At 28.6% G+C, this 26457-nt stretch overlaps 1 protein-coding gene and 1 long non-coding RNA gene across 7 annotated transcripts in view; one reads left to right on the forward strand and one right to left on the reverse strand.

The window, feature by feature from the left end:
- LOC129959014 (dual specificity calcium/calmodulin-dependent 3',5'-cyclic nucleotide phosphodiesterase 1-like) overlaps window positions 1-26457 on the forward strand; it is a 601405-nt gene that overhangs the window by 225782 nt on the left and 349166 nt on the right. For 2 of the 6 annotated variants that reach the window (XM_056071782.1, XM_056071783.1), the window contains exon 1: window positions 14194-14742. The exons of the other annotated variants lie outside the window; for them this stretch is intronic. In XM_056071782.1, coding sequence (XP_055927757.1) covers window positions 14661-14742 — 82 coding nt within the window. In that variant the 5' untranslated portion in view covers window positions 14194-14660. Of the gene's footprint in view, window positions 1-14193; window positions 14743-26457 lie in introns of those variants that run through there. 6 annotated transcript variants of the gene reach the window in all.
- Window positions 1-26457, reverse strand: part of LOC129959016 (uncharacterized) — a 180754-nt gene that overhangs the window by 45970 nt on the left and 108327 nt on the right. The window lies entirely within an intron of this gene.

Below are 26457 nucleotides of genomic sequence, written 5' to 3' on the forward strand. Positions count from 1 at the left end.
CCAAATCAGCTCCTGAAATAATTTGAAAAAAAAAACACGTTAAGTTTCTTACTAATTTATGGAAGAAATTTTTTTCACTGAGTTAAGCGCAATTTTTTCCAACGAAAAAAATTCATTAATTTTTATTCTATTTAAAGAAAGTAGGGAAAATAATGAAACGAATTATTTCTTCTGATCTTAATTAAAATCATAATTGGAAAAAACCATAGAATAAATTATTCAAAATTAAGTGAAGCACAAAATGGACAGTGACGCAAAAAATAATCACTGCTCATTATAAGTTCAAAATTGCAAAGTGTTATTTGAAACAGAACATTGTTATAACTTAGTTACCAAATAACAGATGTCATTTAATTACATTTGCCATTTCAAAAATAGACGCCATCAAAATAGCTTCACAAACAGCGGAGGCCCGCAAAAAGCAGAAAATTCTCTCTACATTTCACGCTATGTGAAACAAGTGATAGTACGAGAAAGTGTATTCCAAATTAGCTTAGCAGAAATGTTTCCCATTTAAAGAAATTCAATTACCTGATTTATGAGAGCATTATAATTTTCCATTTTAAGCATTTCTGAGAAGTGCTTAACATTCTCCCATCCGCAACTACAACGCTTAATGTTTGGTTCGGAAGCACTTTATTGCTTGAATCCTTCGTTTACTATTATGATCAACAGCTCGGAAACCCCGACGGTTTATAAAAAGGCAAATTACATTAAGCCTTTATTCATGACCGGGATTTCATTACTTTAACACAAGAGCTTGTACCGTAATAATGCTAGCCGAAAGCTTTGATGTGGAACTTTGACTCAGTTGTGAGAGAACGTGAATGGACATGGACATCAATAAATGGCACCTTAATGAAACCATTGTTTGCTTATGGGAGGAGGAATAGTTTGTAATTCGCAGGTTAATTTAATGAGGGAATTTATTATGTTTCAGCTGCGAATAAACTTTTGATTTATTACGGTCTTTTTTAAAGCATTTTATCAGCATTGATAAAATATACATTTTGGATTATACAATGTGGAGCTTAATGTTAATAATGTGGAGCTTTGATTCATTTGTGAGATAACGTGAATGGATGATACCAATAAATGTACTTGTTGAAACAACTGTTTATTTATAATAGGAGCAAACACTTGCAACTCTCAAGCTAATTTAATGAGAAAATGAGTCATAATTACATTTACAATAAGGGAATTATTTGCGTCGAGCCGTTTCTTTAAAGTTATTTAACACTTTCAGATCTATCGAAGAGATATCTCGTCTTTCAAATACTTCCAGTTACAGGTTTCTGTGGGCTAAAATTTGTCTCTTATTCCAGTTTAAATGGATTGAATTTTCTAATACATACCGAAGAATACCTTTACTTTTTTTCAAACTGGCATAAGAAACAAATTTTAACCCACAGAAACCTTTAATTAGAAGTATCTGAAAGACGAGATGTCTCGTCGGTAGCGTTGAAAGTCTTAATCAACTTTGGAAAAATATAGACTTTGAATTATACAATAACGTATGAAGATATTTAAAAATATAGGTAATGGTAGGATAAGGCGTTTATAAAGCTCTGTCTTTTTGAAGAACAAAAATGAGGACTGTTTTTGGGAAGGATCTGCAGTTTTGAACCTTAGTCAGATGACCAGGAGCATACTTGAGTTGACATCAATCTCGCCAAAATTCCGTTCCATAAAAAAAAAATTCACCAGGAAGACTTTGATTCTTCCCTTTAGAGTTACTATGCAGTAGGAACATATACGGTATAGATATCTGGTGAAATTTGGTTTCGAACCTAGAACTCTCTGATTACGAAATCACTATATCAAGGCCGAAGAGAAAATCGAAACCTGATTACAATGGAGAACCACTGTGTAAGCCGGTCTGGTGCACGTTAAATCTACTAAGGTCAAATATCTTCCTACGGGTTGGCTGGAAAATTTTGAGGTGGAATGAGGAATCCTGGCTTGGATGTCATTCTCGTCATTTGACCACGGTTAAAGCGAATCCTTCCCTAAATAATCCTCGTGTTTCTTCGAAGCTGATAGTCAATATAACTAAAACTAAACTCAAAGCTGAGACACCAAATACAATAACATGTTAAATTAAGGTTATTAAATATGTCAGCTTTAAATAATAAATACGTTTGAAAAAATACATGTTATTTCATGGAGTTCTACGCTTTCTTATTATGCAAAATGTAGATATGTGCTATCTTTCTATTCCTTTGTATCTCTGTGAAAAAATATTAATTAGTATAATTTCTAAAAGATATTAGGTAAGAAATATAATAACAACATTAGAAGTTTTTTAGTATAAATAAAAGCCTCTCATATTAAGAATATTTACAACAAAATTAGTAATATACTTTATAAATGATTAGAATACTAATATAATTTGCAACTCTTATTGACTGTACGTTAAATTTATTACTTTAATAAGTATACCAATTACAATAATATGAAACATATTATGCTCCAATATTAAATATATTATGAAACTGATGATTACAAGCTGTTGCATATAAATGCTTTTTAAAATTGAATATGAAGGCATTGTTTTTATTTAACTGCATAGCGTCAATAAGAGAATTACGAACAAATATTTTTCAAACCTCTGTAAAAATTTTGTTGCAGAAAAAACAAAAGAAATATAGAGTCAATTTACTTATTTTATTTTTAATTATTTATGAAGTTTAAACATTTGTATACACTTTATTTAATTTGACTTGTTCATCTTTGTAAAGAGGGAAATTGCTGGTCTTATTTTCACTCATTTGTTGATGTATTAGACTTTTAAAGGCTATGTCAATTTTGTATCCTTTATTAAAATAAATTATTTTAATAAATTCAAAATTTAGTCATTTAATTGATTAATTAACTCCTAATATTCGAAAAAATAATTAGGATCCTTTAATTAGTTGCATAATTATTCATTTGAGTATAAGAACTCAATTTAGCGCTTCTTGACAAAAAAAAAATTAATTAAATTTTATTAGTTGATATTTTCCTCCAAAAATTAATAGCGTCTTGTAATACCGATTTTTTAGCGACTATAGAAATCGAACAATGTCAAAATGATACATCGTTTAGAACGCATCTGAAAAGCCCCTTAGGAGTGTAAAATGTTAAATTTAATTTTGATGCCAGACCCTGTAGCACACACATTGTACAATATTGTATGGTATTAAACGAAATTCACAATATTGTACATTATTGTTGAATACTGAATAATGTTGCATAATGTAGTACTATATTCTACAACAGGCTGTGTTGTCTGAGCATAAGTGTCAATACTTAGCTGTTAATTTAAAAAAATTCATTTCAAGTTTCCATGTTTTTATAATAATAAATTACAAATTAAAGACTGAAAAATAGGAAATAATTAGGATAATCCTGCAACAAAATGTAGCAATAAATGGAATTTTAGAAACTGTTTATTTTATTGAATTTATTTTTACACCTTTTTTGCATAGCGATTTCTTAAATTATTAAATGTATAACACAAGCTCCTTTACTATATTTTTAATATACTGACACAGCCACGTGGAGTCACCGAATGCACAGATTTAAATCTGTTATTGCGTTCCAGTTATTCTTTAGCTTACTAAGTGGAGCTTTCAATAGCTTTTCCAATATCTGTTTGTATCCTATTTACTTGGAAGTTACCGACTGTGGTTACAGTAAACCAGACGAATGGGTCGATGGATTCGATTGCCACCCTCATTATCACGCTAAACCATACCTTCATGTGTGATCTGGGTTTTGTGATAGTGATAAGGTTTCGGTATGTTTGCCATTAATGTAGAGTTCAGCAAATAAGATTTGTAAGTCATTTAAAATAAAAAAAAATAAAAAAACACCGAGGTTCGTCACGGATTCTTTGCCGTACCATTGTTTTGGAATTTGTGACGACAAAAAGTTTAATTATTTTTGTTAAACACGGGAAAATTATATTTGATCTCCGACTTTCTTATTGTCTTTTTTGAATATGACTCGGTGAAATTCAAGATTTTCAATAGGTATTGAAGCATATTGGTAATATGTCCATTGAGTATGTGGGTTGATGCAAGCTAAATCAGACATGACAGGCCAAGCCTCATCCAAATGGTGTGATGGGAAAATTGGAAAGGAGCTGCCAGCTCAGTTGACGTCGTCGTTATTAGTCCTAGAATTTGTTCCAAACTATCATTAATGTACTAAAATAATTTGAACTAAGATTTTTGTGAAGACAAAGATTTTAGCCTAGTAATTGCAGAATGCTTTTTTTCCCTATCAAGCCTTTAGAAAAAAAATATCGCCCCCCACATTTGTAAATTCATTTAATTCCTTATTAGCAATAAATTTATCCATTTCGCTCTCTATAAAAATAAGAAGGGAGAGAAATGCTTTGGTGAAAACTTAAACGATAAAGGCTTTAAAGATAGAGAAATTCTCATACTGTTATTATGTACAATATGTATTGATCTATATGAAAAATAAAATAAAAATAAGGATTTTAAAAACGTGATTTTATTTAAATACTAAAATAAAGAAAATAATTTCTTATGAAAAGTATGAAAGTCAAATTCGTAAAAGCATGAAACATGAACAGAAATGCTCGAAGTCGATTAGAATTTTAATGGTATTTATAAGATTTTTAATTTTAAGGAATATTTAGGAATATTAGGATATTTATTATTTTATATGATATTCATTGAAAATCAAGACTTTGAAAGCAATTCCATAGGGAAATTAAGCTTTTGCACATTTACTTTACTTTCAAAAATATTAATTTTAACTCTTTTGTTTATTAATACAATCGTGCATCTTACCCCTTTTTTCAGTAGGTTTTAGATTAGAAAACACTGAATCTGTAGTATATCATGTATCTTATAACATACCATTGAAAAAGAGCAAATGCATTAACAAAAAATAACTGAAAGATGCAAATAATCCTCTTTCCTTATTACAAGGTGTAATGCTTTGACTGAATATATGATATTGAAAATAACAGAAGAAAATAATCTGATTAAGAAGATAATCGTATAAATTGCGAGACTAATTTCGGAGGCATTTAAAAAGGTCATAGGAAAAACAACCGAGTAAAAGAATCTTCTTAAATGTATGCTAAAGGAAATTGAAAAAGAAGGAACAAAATGAAGAGTGGAAATTTGATTAAGACATTTGAAACGAGAAATCAATCAAAGTAAGAAGCAATCGAATGAATTAAATGTTTTCATTAAAAATTTAGCATTCCCAAGATTAGCATTTCCAACAAAAGGCCAAATGTTAAATCAAAATGAACCGAGAAATGTGATCCAATATTTCCAGATAAATATTTTAAAAACAAAAGAACCTGAAAAAATAATTTTTATTTTATATAATTTTCTAATTTTTTTCCCTCTTTCTAAATAAATTCTATTTACAGCTGTTATTTGAAAATGATGGAATTGTTCTAGCCTGCATATTTTTTATAATGATGGAATATATTAATGGTGGAATGGCTTATTCAGCAATACAAGTGCTCATGTCTTTATGTGGAATTAAATACGTCGAGTTTTAGTGTGAAAGGTTTCTTAGTTTTCCATTCTTCTTTTAGATATCAGTTATTTATTAGAAAACACAATTTGAATCCTTTAAGGATTTCTAAACATGTTTTTTGTTTCATTTTTTCAACGTATTCTGTTTTCATTTGTAACTTATTAATGAAAGGACTTTCAAAACTAGTTTTGATAGCATGCATCAGCAAATCGTACCTTCAGTTGCTTGTTTCATAAACAATTTTGATGAATTTATTTTCTTTAACTCACAATCTTTTAGGTTTTTGTATTTTTTGTCACACAGTGAAGATAATTAAACATATATTATGTAGTACTTCCCTTAAGCAGAATATGTTCAAAATTTGACAGCTATATACAATTCTTGTGATAAAATCATTATATGTTAAACTTAATCTATCATTGTATTTTCTACCCATCATTTTCGCTTTCAGACTTTGTCTAGAATTTGATAGAGATCTAAACTTTTGACGTATTGCTTACATAAAAAAAATTCAACAGTCAAATTTCTTCCTTTTTTCGAATTGATATGTATAGACAGACATGAATCTAGAAATCTTTTTTCTGGTCTCGGGGTAGTATATAAAATATGAAGATTCGTCAAAATATAAGAAATCGGCATCGAAATTCTGATGAATTGCCATATTTTAAGCTACTATGATTCCAGAAAAACGATTTTATTTTTTATTTACATATGTGGAATAATTAAAAACTTACGTATTTCTTATTGCATCATTGAATATGGTACATAAAAATATCTAAACAATATGCGGAATTCAAATTCAGCAGATGACGGAAGAGATTTTGAAAATACCATAGAACAAAGTTCTTAACATTTTAAAATACCTCTTTAATATCTTGAATAGTTCTTTATATATTTAAAATGCCTCTGTATAAGGCTCTAAGAGTATTTTTGGAAACTATATGCTTTAAGTTCTCCCAATAATACTTCACAGCCACCTGCCACTTAGAAGTTACGTCAAATTATCTATAACCCTTCAACTGTCAGTGAAAGGTGGAAGTTTATTTAATTACCGGTTTTAGAGAGCAATAATAATTTTACGACATAATATCTGTCGAAGACATCAACAACTATTCGGAAATTGAGCAAACATCTTTAAAATGTTTTAAAATATCTCAGAGCTGCAGAGGAAAACAGCTAACTTTTGAAAAAGTCTTGAATCGCAATTAAATTCATATTTGTTTCGGATTTGTAAAATAATCCTTAACACTTATAAGTCACTTATCTTTTAATTTCTTTTCCAGTTAATTATTTTTCATGATTATAAAGCTAACAAACTGTTTTTTGAAGATTATAATTGGAATCGAGTTGCTCGAAGTGATAAATCTAATTAGAAAAATTAAGTCTTTTTGCTCTTAAATGACTTAGCAGAATATTTTTAATTACATGAAATTAAACAGCCTGATTATCATTTTAAGATTTCAATATGACTTTTCAGTGTCTAACAACTTCTACTATTTTCTTTCTTAATTCAGTGTAATTTTCCTTGCATTAAAGATAATCCTAACTTAATTTGTGTCAACATTTAATTGTAAATAAATGAGATCATTGAAATCAGAAAATTGCAGTTCCAAGATATGTTTATTTACAAATGGTTGGTTATTTCAATGCGTTCTGGTTGACCTTTAAATTCAACGGCGAGTTAATTTTCCACTGTCACGATAAGGTTGTGTAAGAGAAATATGAAACAGGCATCTATATTAATTCTGAAAATATGAATTTTTCATTAATTCTATGCTACATATTGAATAGAGATTTTAAAGTATATATCGTATTACATATTTCAAACACATCAGAAAGCACTTTAATATTACATAAATTATTTTAACCATTAAGTTGGAGAGTATTATGAACATTATGAATCGTAATGATTTCTAGTTTTCAAATCAAAAACACAATAGAAACATAGAAATTCTTTCTGTCGGCAAGTGCCGACAAAGTGGTGAACGTTGGAAATGCAGAAATCGTAAATGTTGGGAAATCGCAAAAATCCATTTCGATCAACTCATTCGGTCGTCCCATTAATGACCTCTTTAGTCGCTCTTTTGAACTATTTAAAGAATTACAAGGCACTTACCGAGTTTCCCATAATCGAAAGCATTGCTCGTCGGATATTTTAATGCAATAAAAGGAGTTTGACTTTTTTTCTCGGCATTTACATCGTTCACAAAATTGTCTTCTGTAAGTTCTCGTTTCTCTCCTATGATTTGTTTCATGTCATTTATATTAGGTAAAAGTCTTTCTGTAAATTAAGTTACAAAGTTGTAAAAATTCACATAACGTTTTTGATCAATAGGTTTTTTTCCTCCAGTAAAACTTCATTCTTTCCAAAAAAAAATATTTTTATATCAAGTTCATCTCTTTCTTAGTAAAAAAGTCCGATTAGTGGGCTTAACAAATTTGAATGTGTTTTGGGTTTAAGTAGAATGTTGAATTACAAAATAGAGAAATTAATAGCTTTGATATTATATAGAGAGCATTATATTTCTGTCATTAAAAACTAAATAATAAAAATCTGTTATTTATTGTAATAAAAGGGCTTTATTTTCATATACCAGTGCATTTATTATCACCGTCTCTTTCATTATATGAACAATAATATATTCCTTGAGAATACGCATGTACGAAGTTAAAGTAAGATATCTGAAAAAAAGTTATGATTTCCTATTCTGAGATGGCAATCTTCATGAATAAAACTTCCACAAATAAAAGAGAAATTTAAAAGTGTTTTCACATCACTAGTCATAAACATACAACCATAACAAATCTTATTCTACTCTTGGACTGTCATTGATAGACATCGAAATGATAAATCATTATGCTAAATTTAAAAGCTACAGGTATTCAGAAAATCATTATGTAAAACTAAAAAAAACTAGAAGATAAGCCTAATTAAATGGAATTTAGAGGATTTAGAACGAAAACGAAACTAGTGTTTCTTCAGGAATATTGAAGCATTGAATATATATAAAAAAAGTTTGTGAAATATTTGGGTGAAATAGCAAATATAAAATACAAAAACGTTCCACTTTCGATAATATTTTCAAATGTGCAAAGTTTCCTTTATCAGAAACGCAGAGATCAAAATATAAATCGTAAAAGTGGAAGATGCTGATAGTAATAATTTAAAAGACCTGGAAGTGGGATTATTTTTCTTTTGATATTCATAGTGGCTTAATTTTCCTGCCGTATTGATCTCAATGCCTCGTGCTTTTACGGTTCTTCTTTTGTTTTTTGATTAAAAAAAATTAGTCCCAGCGTAACAATACACTATTAAAAGCGTTTCGACTTTTTCTTTTTTTATTATGTCAACATTTTAAACTGTTTCATAAACGGTTATTATAATTATTAAGATATTATCCATATTTCAAGAATCCACGACTTGTTAGTGCGTCTTGAATTTAGTCAAAATTAAATATCTTACAATTATTTGAAAATTAAGTTCTCAAAATTGTAATGTTGTATTGTTATTGGAAACGCACAAGTATGTAGAATTTGAATTGTACCAAGAGAAGAAATAAGTAAAAATCGATTACAAATTCTATATTTACAAGTATAAAATAAAAACATGAAAAAATAATATAATTAGAATAGAAAAAAAAATTGAAATTGTCTTTTATCTAGAAGTCCTGGATCCAAAATTCATTTGGCTCCAGGGCTTTATTTTTATCTGAAGATGAAAATGTTACTGGCAATTCCAAGGGATCAAAGATCTCATACATCTTTAACAATTGTTGGCAGAACTTCTTCGCACATAGTTTTATTTCACTTGTAATGCTTTATGCTTGAAAGTATTTTGTCACTCATTGCTTAAAACGTTAGAGTTTTAATAATTATGAACTCTTATTTATTTCCAATGAAAATACAATATTTTATTTTCAGAATTTAATGACTAATAATTCAGTTAGTTTAATTAAATTGCGATTGCGTTCCTGTGATGCCATCTGATGGCATAATTTGGAAAAATTATTCTAATTATCTATAAATAAATGGCTAAAAGTGTAAAAATTAAAATAATTACACAGATTGGCGGGAGTTCGGATGATTTGAAAAAGTTAAAAATTCAGTACAAAAGACTTCAAACACAAGAAAACTTATTTAATTTATTAAATTAGATTAAACAAACTAAAGGTAAAAAAACAAAAACCTGTAAATATTATAAGACATTAAGGAACATTACATTAAGGAAAACTACAAATTATGCATGGTGTATTGTTACAAACATATGTATGTATTAACATTACAAATTATGTACAGCGTAACAAAAAGTTATGAATTTGTATAGTTGGAAATTGGTATAACCGAGCTTCGGATGGCAGGAGTTCTACCTTTATATTCACGGTCCTGATATCCTAAAAAAATGTTCTCAGGATTTAATTACAACGAATATCATGAATAAAAGCTTTTAACATTCCTAAAAAAAATGTTATGAATTCGACAAAAAAATCTCTGCTCTGTTTGTGAAATTAATATATAATATATTATATATATTTCTCTAAACACAAAACTTGGTTTAATTATCTGGATTAAAATGACTCATATTGAAAATAATTTGCTTAAAGATGAATATAGCACTACACCCATTCTTGTTGCAATCAAGATCTCATGAATGAAAATTTTAAGCCTTAACAAATATCTTTTATATTCAATTGGGATATACGGATTATAATTGTGCATAATTGTTAAATCACATAAATAAAGACATTTTGTTTCAAGTTTTATCTTCATAAGAAAGCATTAGAATAATAAATAAAACTTCTATAAATAATCCTGAAAAACAATCAAGGTAGTTCTAAATTCAGAAATAAAAAAAAATCAGCTTGAAACACTATTGATAATATTATCAATTATAGTTTATTAAGTTTTAAAATTAATTTTCTATGTACTTAGTTTCTTTATTTTTGTAACTATTAGTGTACTTAGAAATTAATACTTTTAGTTCTAAAATATCCCAAAACAAATAATATTTTACAGAGAAACATTCTATGCAAAATGCACTTATGTTCTAAAATTGCTTGAAAATAAATATAAAATCTTTCATTCTATTGCTGTTTTACAACATTTACTCACTTTTTATTTATTAATTTTCTCGGATAATTTGAGAAAGTCATTTATTTTTCAAAGCTCGGATATTTTCTAAAATGTATTTTTTTATGGTTAAGTTGATAAAATATATAAAAAATAAATTTATGTACATGTGTGTTATTAGAATCGATTTTCATTCCGCGAATGTTATTATGCATTACCAAAAATGTTTTCTCGTTTTGAAAATTCGTTTTTATTTCCTGGAAAAAGTAATTAAATGATTAAAAAACAGATTTAAATCTGGACTAAAAACTGCTTAAAATTTCAGTAGAAGACATTTCGGAATTAAACAAGAATTATTATCCGATTTCATTAAATATCTAAAAAAGCAGCCTTATTTTCTTAAGTAATGAAATTTCGGTAATTTAATTTACGTTTGCATCTGTTGAAGTCACGATTTTTTTTATACCTGTCGAATATCTTTCTAATTCTTTTATGGTGAAAGTAAAAAAATAAAAAAATAAAAAATATTTGGAAAGAAAGAATATTTTCATGATCTTTTAATTCAATATTTTATCGTTAAAATTTTACTTATTAATGATTTAATTTTTTTATACTTTAGTTAATTTACTCATTTAACTAAGAATATTTTTATGTTTTTCATTTAATTGAATTTCTTAATTAGCATAAATAAGCATTAAAACTAATAAATAATTAATTAAATTAATTCTAAATTCTGAAAGTTTTTAGCAGCTATTTTTGGGAGATATTTTATGCGTTTTAAACACATTAATAAACTGTACAATTAAAACCAATTTTTTTACTATCTTTTGCAAGTTAGAAGTTATTGTTTTTTATTCCATCATTACCATACCAGAATTTCTGGGTAAATTCACACTTCATTGAGCATATTATTTCGTTTACAGCCGCTTTTGAATGTTATAACATTATTATTAACTGCACAGAGAATAGCATTTAATGTTCCGTCGCCTCGCATATCAAACTGAGTTAACTAATTGTGCGGTTAACATTTGAATCGATAAATAACAATATAGTATCTTTTGGTCATTTGAGAAATGCATTATTTTATTGTTGTTGAAGGTATTTTATGAACTTACAAGCATAAAAGAAATTGGATTTTCTCATTTTTAGGAACTCTCTTCCTTTCGTCACTGGGAAACCAAATCAAATAGCCCCTGTAAATAATTTTATGTGTTTCTATTAAACTCCCGTTAAAGGCTTTAAAAACACAACATATTAAATGTATTAATAAACTGTAAGAATTGATTTTCAAATATATATTAATGTTAAATTAAATTTTAGAAATATTTATATAACATAAACCTGATTTCACAGAACAAAAACTTTTCATCCTAAGTTCGGAAACAATTGACTGCGATATTTTTTATGAGAGGAAAACTATTATATGATTATAAAATAAAAATCTGAAATGTTAACTATACAGAGTATCCGATAATTCTTGGACAGATTACGAAAATATGTAAAAAAGAAGAAATAATGTTTCTTCAATGCTGTATAACTAATACGGTTCGTGAAATTGTTTTTCACAACATCGTCATTTTTTAGAATCCCATAGATGGCGGTATGTATGGTCTGGTGACGATTTAATAAGAAAATTTCACTTGGTTTTTATATCATGCGATTTTTGATTTTTTTTTTCTTGTGAATCTATAAAAAGATTTTGTATAAGATGCTCTACGGTAATTTTCAAGATTTAAAGCAGCGTATCACATCTATTCTTGAATTTATAACTCCTTAGGCGCTCGCGCGATAAATGCACACCGTGACATTGAGGATCGCTTAGGTATACTGAAATCAAAGAATCTTACAATAAGATATATTAAATTTTTCTATGGGTAATTAAATACATTTTGTTTCTATACCCTATAGTTTTGTTTTACCTAATTTTGAAATCTGCCCAAGATCTCTAAGAAATCCTTTATATTCAATATATTAAAATGATTGGTACCCGACACTTTCCGTAAGAAGAAATATTACTTTAGGCATAATCTGATGATACTTTTTGCGATTTCAAAACTATTTACGTTATTTATAGTAAAGCTGCGAATTTGAATGATGTTTCAGAGCTCAAATTCCTCTTTATAATGCTAACAAAAATACTGGCTTATATTTATTTTGATTTTTATTTTCTGACGTAGACATTATTTATCCTTTCAGGTTCAAATTAAAATATAGAATGCATAAAAAACGCATATTATTCCATTAATACCAAACAGCATAACATGCCAAAAAATCGGTAAAGATTTTAATGAAATTCGTGGATTCTTTTCGGAATATTATAAGAAATAATTATAATGGACTTTTTTAATTAGTTAAATGTATTTAAAATGTGGGGCCAATCTTCCAATTCTAAACGTTTGAAGCCGTTGAAAAAAAATTTATACTTTTAAATTTTATATGCGCTCATTGTTTTATGAATGACTATGTACGGTGGAAAGAGAACACAGATAAAAAATAACTTCTTCAAGTTTAGTTATAAATAATTTTATATTTGTTAGCTGGAATTTGTTAAAATCGGATTATCTAAGATAAATTGCAGTAGAATCAAATCATTTACGTAGTGACGCTTGATTGTAAATTTTCCAAGGGGTAAATAATCTTAACAGGAAATATTAAAATACCATAAGTTACACATAGATTTTAGATAACTATTTTTCCCCTTAATTTGTTGCCTAAAAGTATATAAATAATTTTCTTTCTTATTTTCACTTGCATACAAAGGCAAACACGCGGCGTTCTTTAATAATTCATATAAATAGATGTTCCAGTAAGCTTAAATTTGTAGCCCTATGACCTCATGGGCTAGTTAGATTTATTTTTTGCCATAAACTTTACGACCAACGCAGAACAAGCATTAAAAAATCTTGCTCCAGTCGTAAATAAATAAGACTAGCTTGCCTCATTTTTTTAGTGTTAGGTGGATATTCTTCTCGCTAATCTGAAGATGGTGCCTGGTCGAACAAAATTTGAAAAGTTATAATTAATTTATTTAACTAAAATGCTACTAGTAATTGAATCGGATTTTATTTCAACTGATGATTTTTTTTCTGTTATTATACTGCTGTCTTTTTTTTTAATGTGAGATGAATATTTTGCTTTTATATTTCGCGAATACTCTGCTTATCAACCCAAGAAAGAAAATTCAAACTATTATGGCGATCTTTATTTAAAAATATGTAACACCTTCTTCTTTCCCTAGGCTAAAATTTGTAACAGTCGCCTCGTGGTCAAGTAAAAGATTTATTTTCTGTCATAAACTTTACGACCACACCAGGGCATAAAGGAAAAGAGGAAGGAAAAAAAGGATTGCTTCAAACATAAAATGCTGTAAATAATAAACTTAGCGTGCTCCTTTTTCTAGAATTAGATGAACAAGCTGGACATTTACATGTATTCTTTTTTTGTTTCTTCTAACTAAACATAAAAGCTAAGCTGCGTTACAGGGGGCAACAGCAACAGTTGGGTGGTCGATGCGCAAAGGCCGTTGCCTCCAGCAGAGAACTTATTTCCCTTACTCCTTCATTGAGCGGGAGTGAGAACAGTTAGTGTCTGCAGCCACGTGCACTTTTATACCTCTCTAACTTCCCAAAATCCCAGTCTCCAAAATAAGAGGAAGGGAGGCGAACCCGTCCGGTCTTGAGACCTAGAGAAATAACCTCCCCATCCTCCTTATCAAAAAATAGGGGGATGCAATGGCGGCCAATGACTGTCAGAGGCAGCGGAGATGGATGCTGATGCTCACACGCGCATCGCAGTGAACATTAGGCAGCCGAACTGAGTGGACCTCCTGTAAGTCGCGCTCCTCCTTTCAGCTCTAGACTTTTGCCGTGCGAGCACGCACACTCCTCTCGGCCGCTGTTCACTTCTATATCTATATACTTAGTGCTGTTGTCATGACAATTTTTCACTCCTACGAACTGTTGAAGTGAGAGGCGCACAGAACAGTATTTTTTCATTGGCGGACTACAACTGTCAATATTTTCATCTCACTTGGGCCATATTGAAGATCAGAACTTTGCTCCAGAAGTTTGTTACCCATGGCCCAAAAGCCCGAGACAAGTCCCGCGAAAAAGTGTCAAGGTGCGACTTTCACCGTAGGAGGCTACTCCTACAAAATAGGTGAGTTCGGTTAATATTTAACGATTGAAATAATTTTTAATTTTAGTGATAAAAAGTTTTATGAGATGCGTCCCAAGCGAAAATTGCGCATGGTTGGTGCTGACAATGTTAAACTTTTTTAATGCTTTACTTTTGTTTAGTTCTATTTGACAAATATGACTTGTTGATTCGTCTTATGTGGAGTTTTGTGTTTTACATTTGATGGCATTAAAGGCAATTCTTTTAAATTTAATGTTTCTAGTTTTTCATTTTATAAATTATTTATTAATTTAAATGAAAATAATATTTTAAAAAATATTTTTAAGCACTTAGAATTTAGAATGTGTTGTAAATCATTTATTACGACTAGGCAACTTTTTAATAATTTTTATATATCGTTTAAAATATTTTTCTTGTCATTGTAATAATTTTTAAAAGTTGAATTAGTGTAGTGCCATCAAAAATCTTAAAATTTAGAGATATCGCACTTTGAATTGACAGTTCCGTATTTTCAGCCAAAAGTTGTTTTTAATTATATACTGTCTTCTTTAAATTAGGGATTATTTTTTTTCCTTAATTACATCAGTAATAACACATAGTAATTTTTGGGCCACTTTACTTATTTTTGTTTCGATATTTTTATTGAATTCAAATATTCTGTAAGTACCAAAGTTTGTGTACTCCAGTATTTATAAACGATATATTGCAAATTGACTTTGTTAAAAATTCGATATTTTTATGTAGTTAAATTTATCATGGAATTCAAATGAAAAAAAAGAAATTAAACTTATTTTACTAACAATTTTTAGCTTTATTAACCTAATCAATGAAAAGTAGGGAATTTGCAAAATTCAAAATAAAAATGTATTAAAATATTTTTTTTTTCATTTTGCATTTAGAATGAAGCCAGTGAAATGTTTTATAAAATGCTTATTTTAGAGCAATTTTTATCATGAGAGTGTTATAAATAAATAAATGAATGAATGTTATAAATTTGTATCGAATTTAAAATTGGATTTCAAATGAAATCGAATTATAATGAAAAGAATTGGTTGGTATAATTGAAATCCTATATTTCAATTAACCATTTCTCGTCTTTTCATATATAAATCTTTTAAAATAATACTTCTGATACTGAATGCATGTCTGTTCATGTGACAAAGTTATTAAATTGTTCCAAAATTTATAGAAAAGTTATTTCAAGTTGTCATTTTCAGGAATATTCACAATACAAATACAATTTTATACCTACTGTTTTGCAACACTTTTTTTGATATTTTAAATACTTTTGGATCTTATATTACTACATCGTTCATTATAGAACGACATGTGAAAAATTATTGGCTAAATGGAAGCCATATTAATTTAAGCGATGAATCTGTTTTTTAATAAACTTTAGAAATTAGCACGCGGAATTTTCTATTTTTTTTATCCCAGATTATATTATTACACTAATCAATTCACCTTTTTTAAGGATATAAAAGATATCCTAAATATGAATTTCTCAGTTGCTTTTAAATTTTCTGGTAGAAAATTGTTTAAAATGAAGTTATATGAAGAAGACTTTAACTCTAAAACAATATGAAAATTTATTTTCACGCTATGTACGAGATGAATAATTTTTCAATATGCAAGTACCTTTTGTAAATGTTCAATAAATTTCGCTCTTTTTTATATTTGGTATTCATACAGATATTGAGAAATAACTAAAAATGTATGAAAATAATCATACGTTCATGTATGGATTTTATGTTGATTTATACAGAATGTAAAATGTGCTACAGTTCCATTTGCTTCGTATTTTGACAATAGAAAAAAGACAAGGAAATATTTTCCTTATAGTAAATTTACTTTATCTTGTGAAATGTTTTAAAATACACGAGTGTATTTTTATAAGTTACTTTTTCTCTTTAGATAATGTCTCGTTTAGTTTTTAATGCCTCATATAGTTCAAATGAATATACTAAGTAGTTTTGAAATTCCCCTTAAGCAATCGTAGATATTCATTAAAAATTGCCTAAAACTCGGGGGAAAAAATCATTAAATACGTCTTCCATTATGCCTCCAGAATTAAGGATTTATAATTTTAAGGAGATTTATAATTTTAATTTTCAAAATAAATGCTAAAAATGTTTTATTTCATTCGTAAATGCTTTTTTAATTGCAGTTCAATGTATTTTATCTTATTAAAAATGCGAAAACTACCGCAAAATCTTTATGGACATTTTGTCAAGATATTTGCTCTTAATACTCATAATCCTTTCTTTGAAGATCCTTTACATTAAAATAGTTTTGTACTTAAAATTAATTCCACAACTTTAGATGCTTTTAAATGCGTTATTAAAAGGAAATTTGTAATGAGGCATTATCTGTTTCAAATTCTTCATTTGCAATGACGCATTATCTATTTCAAATTCTTCATTTGCAATGGCGCATTATCTGTTTCAAAATCTTAGTTAATCTTAGTCTATATTTTAACGATCAATGATAGAACGAATTGTTTTAATAATATAATATTAGGTCTTTCAGATTTTTCAATTATTATGAGAAAAGGTATTAAAGACTTTGATTCATAAATATACGAAAATGTTAAATTTTGGAAATACATTTTTTTTTCTTAATTATTCTTTTCTTATAAATTGCGCTAATTTTGTGCGCAATATAACATTGTACTCTAAACATAAAAGGGTTGAACAATCTAATCTTCAAAAAAATGTGTTTTTTTTTCAAACCCATTATTTATTTATAAGCAATTTATTTTTACTTAAATTTGATTAGTTCATTCAAATAAGAAAGTTAGCCTTTAAATCGGTTGGCAAGATTTTAAAAAAAATTGGGTTAACATAACAAAAACTAATAAATGTATATATTCAGATTTTTAAAACTGAAATTGGTTTTGATTAAATATTTCTTCAAAAAATGACATGATTTCTTTCACTTATATACTACTTTATTCCCAAAGGTCAATATATTATGCAATGGAAAAGAAAAGTATTTTCTAAAAATCCTACAGGTACGATTAGATTTAGTCATTTAGTGAGCCATGATTTTTTTTACTTATTTGCTAATCCCTATTAAAAACGAAATTAGTTGGCCTGAAATAATAAGCCAAACCAAAAAAAAACAAAAAAAAACAACCATTTATTGGTTTAAAAACGCACTTCAAAATGAACGAACATTATCGGGAAATATTGTTAAATCAGTTTTTTTTCTCAATAAAATTGGAAACCTTTAACTCCCGAAGTCTTTTTGTGTCTTTTTGGTACCGTTAGAAATGCGCAGCAATTCTCAGAATGACGTCTTTGAACTGGAATCGTTTTTGTTCCGTGTTTGAAACAATACGACTGAAAGAAATGCTCTTTCAAGCATTTGCATTAAAACTCGATTTCGGTCTTTTTTTAGCAACTTACTCCATTAGAGGTTAAATCCTCCCTTTGTGTAAGTAATGGAAGACTCTTCAAAAAGTTATTAGAGGAAATATCGCCGTACTTGTAATAACACGGTGACTGCTGCGTTAATCGCATTTGATTCTCGCCTACATTTTGATTAGATGACCCTCCATCTTAACCGAAGATATTACAAAGGAGTATCTAATTATATAAGTGGTCACAATCGCAGATGTGAGTAGTGGCAAAGTAAATTATTTTTTGTTGAACATATATCATAGACTTTTAATAGGTTTTATTTTTAATGTATCTTCCCGAATATTTATTTTCCCTGCTGAGCATGCTTGCTTACTGGAAAAGCATTTACTATCGGGGTTTAGTGCAAAATCGTTAGGTTAAATATCTTCCATATCCTTACCCAGGTAGCACAAAATTGTGCGATATTTTATTATTCAGTATTCAACAATTTTGCGAATATTGTTTAATATCATGCAATATTGTACAATTTATATGTGCTATTGGGTTATATTAATTAATAGTGTTTTTTTACTTAGCCGATGATTTACAGAAGAGGTTGTTTTTTCAAGCGTTGAATTAGTAATAGGGTTTATACGAAAACCGACTTTTTGAAAAACCGGTTTTTGAATTCAATATTTCCAAAAAAACGGTTTTAGCCGGTTTTCGAATTTTTGTCAAAAAAAAAAAAAATAGAGAAAAATATTTTATTTACTTTATATGAAACTAGCCGCCTTTGGCGACCAGCCGGTTCGCCAATCTTAATGTTCGTTAAAATTTTAATAATTAAATATTTTATGCAATTTCAACTTTAATAGATTCTTCAGCAAAATATTTTAAAACTTCAAATTTTGATAGTCATATAATTCACTCATAATATTATAAAGGCCTTTAGTCATAACGTGATATGTATCTCTCTCATTTTCTGTAACCCCTCGTAGTATGTATGCTTTAAATTAAAGTGTAAATGATTAATCTGCAACTAATATAATAATATTTTTTTACTGAAACAAAGCATTTTTTAATAATATTATTACTGATAATAGTCACTGAGCGTTTAAACTTTATGGGCACTAAAGAATATCTTTCTTAATTTATGTAATATCTCAAGAATTTGTCAACAAAATTTTCTCAGATTCATCATGAACAGATCGATTCATTAACATTGTTTCATTTTAAATGCATCAAACTCTAAGAAAATAAAATGAATCGTTTAGAATAATCGGTCTAAAACAGGTTTAAAAAAACTACTTAAAAAACGATGTACTTAAAACTATAAGTATATACAAAAAATATATAACTAACATAAATACAATTTACTTACAAAAGCATGCAACTAACCTAAAAATAATTTAAATCGTCCTTTCATAACGGTTGTCATGGCAACAATCAGAACACAGTGCGTATGCGTGAATTTTCTTCGCCAGTTACGTTAACACAAATGCGTGAATTTTTCTACGCCAGTTGGGGTAACGCTATGCAGATTTTACATTTTTAATTTCCTTTATTCTGTGTTATTTTAATTGAAAAGTACTTCAGAATGATTCTGAAACATGGATTAATTAAAAATGTTTAATTTTAAATGCATAAAATATTAAGAAAATAAACAGAATCGTTTGAAATAATCCGCCGAAAAATATTAACCCTAGCCTCATTACTGTTGAGAGAAAATAAAACGGAAGCCTTAGTCATTTGGCGGTGGAGAAAATGGAAGATTTTTTTGGCGGAAAAGTTGGCGGTGGGGAAAATGGAAGATTTTTTTGGCGGGAAAGTTAGTTTTTAATTAATAATTAAAATTCTAATTAAAAATTCGAAAAAAGGAACCCCAGTTGCACATTCCCGACCTCCAAGGTATACATGTACCAAATTTGGTAGCTGTAGGTCAAACGGTCTGGCCTGTAGAGCGCCAACACACACACACACATTGAGCTTTATTATAAGTATAGATAACAAAAAACGAAATCATTATCCAAGTAAAAGCCAAAATATATTAAAAAAAATTAAGAATTTATATACATATTACTTACACAAAATAACGAAAACTCAAACAAAAATTTCCAATAATATTTATATTATTTTCACTAATTTTAATTTCTACTAAGAAAATGGGATTATAAAAAAAAAAACAAAATATCCACTGAACGGTGACTAAGTCTTGTTCTTATTTTGGACATAATATTGCCTGAAGTTGAAAATACTCGTTCACTAGCTACTGAGCTTGATTTTATAGTTTTCATGGCATCAAATAACAAATCAAAGTTTTTTGTTCTTTTATTCGTTGCCTCAAATAATGAAAATTCAGCTTTCAGTGTCTTTGGATTTGTAAGTTTTCCTTCAGGGTCTTGAAGAAACTTATGAATGGATTTTTCTATGGCTTCTTTTAAAAAAGCATTATTCGGATGAATAGTTTCTTCGATTTTCTCTTTGTCAGAATCGGTTTCCACATAAGAACTTGGAAATACTCTAGACAATACCTTTCCAGATAGCTTAATTTTGATTTTTGAAGCCAAAGAAAAGTACACTAGATTTCTTCCCAGAACTAGATATGCCTTGTGGATTTCGAAACAACAGCAAAAGAGTTGCTATTTCCACTTGTCTTCTTTCTTGAATTCGTTCTTCTAAAGCATATAATAATTTGAAACTTCCTTCAGTGTTTAAATTTTTTAGTTAATTTAACAGAAATTCAAACATACCTTCACTTGTTAATAAATTGGCATCTCGTCGCTCTAAGTCTTCAGCTGCTAGACGAATCGGTCCCAACCAATAAAATTCAAAATATTTGTTTGTTTTTATTGAAGAAGAGGAATATCCGGCTTTCTTAATTTAAAAACCGGTTTTCAAACGTGACAAATCTACTTTAAGAAACTGGTTTTTTAAAACCGTCAAACCCTAATTATTAAATATGTGTAATCGAGATTCAGTTTATAAAACACGTTCGGAATCTAAAGTTTAGCATTTTCTATGAATAATAATTATGCAAATAGTAGAAAATCTATGAAATTTAATTGAATGTTAATATTTTATTAATAATAAATTAATAGCATCGCAAACCGTGTTATTATATATCCCTTAATTTCTTGAACATGTTCGATGCCATGGATTTTGCATGCGATTCGAATCATCTGTATAATCAAATGATTGATCTGTATAATCAATCATTCTTTGATCTCTTAACTGTGCTAGAGAAGCGGTCATCTAATTGGATAATTGGGTCGCATAGCAGTCAACATATTAGAACATATTTTTCACTATCTTTTTTGTTGTTTACGAGAGATTGACTCGCTTTTCTTATGATGCAAACGAAACTATTTCAGATATTTCATTTCTTACTCGAAAAGACAAATTCTTAACTCTCCAAATGCTTGTCACACCGGCTGGAAGTCGGTCAATTTCTGCTACATCCGCAGTTTGTGTAGGTTAATATATTTGTTTTACACCCACAGAGTTGAATTGTATTATGTTGTTATAGGAAAGCATGTTTTTTTTTTTTTTTGCTTAGTTTAAAAAATATTGGATTTATTATTCAACTAAATAAATTTAAAAAATGAGCAATTAAAGGGTTAAGAATATTTTGTTAAATTGTTGGCAAACATTGCATATGAATAAGAAAAACTGCTGAAAAAAATATTTTTTGTTCTATTTTAACATTGCTGAAAGGAAATACTATTTTTATCCTAGCTAATTCACTTTTAATTTTCTTAGCAAAACAAATCAATATATTTAAATACAGAAAATAATATTATGTTACTTCGACAGCCTTATTGCTCTATTAAGTATCGCTAAGTTACTTTTTCTGTTTTTTTCCATCGCAGTAGCATTAAAATGATTACTGTACTAACTGTGGATTTTAATGTACCTGAAAACAGTATGAACGATCTCTCAGAAACTTTCTCGCTAGTTCTGTAACAAAGATGTAATCGACCTTCCCACTCCGTCTAATAAATTTTGGACTTTGGGAAAGGCCCTGAACGGCACGAATATTCATTTTTTTTTATTGTTGAATCCTGCACTTCAAAATTATATGCTTCGTAGTACAGTAAAGAAAACTTGTACTTGCTGTTATTAACCACCTGCCATTCGCGGACATTAGTTACGAAAGCGCTTATTAGCGTATTATCTTTGAGGCCTTTTTTGTGATTAATCGCTAGGAAGTGAGTAACAAACAAGGACAGGAAAACCAAATACATAGTTTGGAAGACTTTTTTTGACAGATTAAAATGGAAATTGGATATTGAATTGCAATTGTTATTAAAAGATCACATACTTAATTTCATTTATTTAAATCATTGCAGTTTTGAATTACATTCATGTCAAACTACATATCAACAGATGGTCAGTCCTTTGATAGGTAAATCTCAAAATTTGATAATGATCGATACTTAGATGTTAAATCTGTATATCAAGTTTCATCCATCTAACTCAGCGGTTTGAGAGAGACAGACAGACAATTCCAGAAATTAATGTTTTCCGGACATGGGGAAATCTGAAACGTGGGGATTTGCGAAACTCTCGAGTTCGAATTTTTTTGACAATTACAATACTTTCCCACTGTATGCTTCGTATACTAGAAAATGAAACGGAACTATGTGGAATTTTTCTCCCTGTATTGGTATGATGATCTTCAGATAATATAGCTAATAACTTGACTCTTCTGACCTATCATAATAATAATCTGGTATTAAGCTCCTTTTATAATTCAACGTACTAAAAATACAGTTGGGAACAGAACCAAATGAATTTTAAATGTCTTGTATCTTTTTGTAAAGGAAAAAAAATTCTTTTGTTTCGTAGAAAATTAGTAATATAATCATTTGGAAAGATTTTATCTTATTTTATTACTCGTAAAGAATTCATCTTTTTTATATGTGCAAATATATTTAAACAAACAAGCGGAAAATTTTCGAAATTTCCGATTCAGTGTTATGATTAGCTATATTAGTCTTCATTTGTCTTATTTGTGCACCATAATCCACATGATACTTCTACGAAAACATATTCTTTTTCGCATAAAGCCATTTTTACAAAAAAAATCATGTGTTTATCAATGAATTGATTTCAGTCGAATGAAAATAATGGCAAAATTGATTCCGAAGAAAATTACCAGTTATTTTCCCCACCTGCATTGGTCTAACAATTCAACTTGCAGCGCCACTTTGGAGTGTTCTCCATATCTTACTGAATACTTTTCTCCCTCCAGCGAAGTCTTTTTATCTGGCACTAAAGTATGCTCAAACTAAAGTCTGCATTCTGAATTCGCCAGTTGTCGCGTTAGCTAACGATTCGCGGTCTTGTAGCTAGCTCTACGATTCTTTCCATTTTTAGATGGAACTCGGTAAATAACTCGTTCCTGAAGGAACGAAGAGGAAAGTTGGAACACTATTGCTTTTCGAGTTCCATTCCTTTCATATTTCGAATCATATTTGTGTGCTGCAATTTATATTCTTAAAGATCTTATTCTAATGTAGATATAAAAGTAAACTTTTGAGTAATTATCTTTAGTTTCCCGTGACCTTTTGCAGAGGTAGATGGCAAAATGAACATTATCTTGACTTTTTCGTGTATTAACACAATAAAATCCGTATTGTTCTTCACAGTACAGTTATATATTTACTAGTCGTCTTTATTGTTCAGTTTGTTCGCTCAGATTATTGAATTTGGAATGTTAAATTATTATTATGTAATGTATATTTAAAAAAATTATTTTATAAAACTGAATAACATAAATTTAATTCATTCATTGTACTACAAATTACTGACAGTGTAAATCAAATGGTGCATATACTATGTAATAAAAGCGGATGTAGAAATTCTATTTTGAAACGTAATTTTAAAGAAAGTTTTTTTCTCTTCGAAATCTTTATTTTAAAGCTCGTGACTGTATCTTTTGATAGATGAATTTCAATCATAGCCTCAGAAACATAGTTGCAGTTTGTGTGTAAAATTAAAAAAAAATAGTAAAAATGAAGGAAAGAATTGTATGTAAATGAAATTACCATTATAAAATTAATATTTAATGATTATATAAAAATAGTTTTTGTGAGGTAATAGTTTAGGATGATATGAATATCAATTTCCATAGACAAATCAAAATGATTATCAATCTGGCGACGGTTAAACCTATTTTCACGCTAGGTGAAACCTTCCGTTTGATTGATGCCTATTTCTATGATATTGTTTTCTTTAACAATTAACATGTTGTTGTTTTCTTATCCTTCTGACAGAATAGAGATTTCAGTGAATCGCCAAGTATTTCTAATAATATTTTGCAGTTCCATTTATTAGCTAAGTGAAGCACTGAATTAAGTACAGCTGTAAAGAACTTTAATAAAGTAGTTGAAAACATTCGCAATTCGATTTATTTAGTGTTTCCATTTGACAATAAGAACAATTTCTGCGCAACTCGCGTTTGTGTCTTATGTATGTAGAGTATTTCACATATAAAGACATTTTTTTAAATGGAATTCGCGCATTCATTAAAGAAAGGATTTCAGTCGTTTGAAAGAAATTCTAAACTTGTTTCAGAAAAAAAAAATCTCTGTCACTTTTACTGTCTGATCTGCTTCAATGATTCAACTTTTAGTGGCACTTCATATTTTACTGAATACTTTTCTCTCAACAGCGAGATTTTTTTATCCAACACTGGAGAATATTCAAACTTAAATCTGCATTCTGGTCGTTAATTCTGACTGAGCTAATGTTTCGATGTCTTGTAAATTCGCAGTTTCCATTTCTAAATAAAATTGAGTAAATAATTCGGTTCTACTGAAAGGAGGAAGAGATTTGGAGCTCTATTTCTTTTCGGGTTAGGTTCTTTCGTCTTTTGAATCCCGTTTGAGGATTTCTTGGATGTTGACATATTATTTCCTTAAAGATAAAATTCTTATGTCGATACAAATATAATTATTTGAGTAATTCTTTTGAGTTGTTCACTACTTTCTACTTTTGTACTAAATGGCTACCTCGCTACCATCTACTTCTGTAGATGTCAAAATTAATGTTCTCTTGACTTTTTCGTACACTAACGCAACTTGATGCGTATTATCCTTCATAATAAAGTGAAGAAAACTGAGTATTTTGGGAGTCTTTTGTTCTACAGCTTATATTTAAAGCATGATGAAGGTTAATAGTATGGATGACCAGAATATATACCTAATTTCATAAGTCTAAGTCATTCCAGTTGTGATTTTTTTTTTGCATCCACAGATATAGAACGACAGGATGTTAATCCTTTTATTGCTTGCGCCCAAAATTTGCTGCAGATTTACAATTCTATCCATATATTTTCATACTTAATTTCATTTGTTCTATTTTTTTGTGTTTTTGTGTTATCGCGTTCACATGAACAGAAAAGGACAATGAGAAATATTTTTCGTTGCTAGAATTCGTGCAAAATTTAATGGCAGTATTCAAGTGTTTAATCAGAAGTCTAAATTCCATACCTATAGCTCATCGCGATTACGCAGTATCATGTTTACAAACCAACCAATAGATAGATGTGATTTCAAAAATATACTTTTTTTTTGAGTCAGGAAAACCTGATACTTGGAAATTCGTCAAAATTTCGGGGTACAATTTTTTGAAGATTATAAATTTTGCATATTCCATATAGGAGGAAAGGAAAATGCGTTACAGGCGCATGCTGTATTTTGCAGCTGCTGCCAGTTTGTATCTAAATAGTTTTATTTGAACCATAACAGATATTTTACCCAACTAGTACATTGTATTACAATTTCGGTACTGATAATTTGAAGTGAATATGTGCGTTTATAAACTCAATATTAACTGTTGTACAGTGTTAACAGATATATTTGAATGAATCAACATGTTTAGTTCAACCTATTATCCTATTTTGTTTTCCCTACCAACTAAATAGATAATGTTTTTGGTATTTGCTGACGTTATTGATTAACAACTCGGGGATTATTTGACTTTTATTCATTCCTCATGCACTCTTATATAGTATTATTATAGCTATGAATGATTTAATTTTAGATTTTAAGTCTAAAAGTACGTTAATTCTAGCTACTACAACGCATACTCAAGATGATTGAGGAGTTTCTATCAAATATTTAATTAATTCAAATATTTTACTTTTTTATCAACAGAATCACAAAAAAATTATCGGAATGACTTACTTTGTTAAAAGACAAAAATAAAATTCTAATTAATAATTTAATTCAAAAGTAAATAATTCTTCAATTAATAAATATATCATAGAACACATAAAAATAAATTAATGTGAAATTTTCTTTTGAATATATTTTTTTAAAAATATATTCAAACACAAATGCGCAACAGCTTGGCAAGAAGAAAGCGAATTTCTATACTTTATTTC

This window comes from Argiope bruennichi, chromosome X1 (genome assembly GCF_947563725.1).
Source record: "Argiope bruennichi chromosome X1, qqArgBrue1.1, whole genome shotgun sequence".
In the NCBI taxonomy this organism is placed as follows: domain Eukaryota; kingdom Metazoa; phylum Arthropoda; class Arachnida; order Araneae; family Araneidae; genus Argiope; species Argiope bruennichi.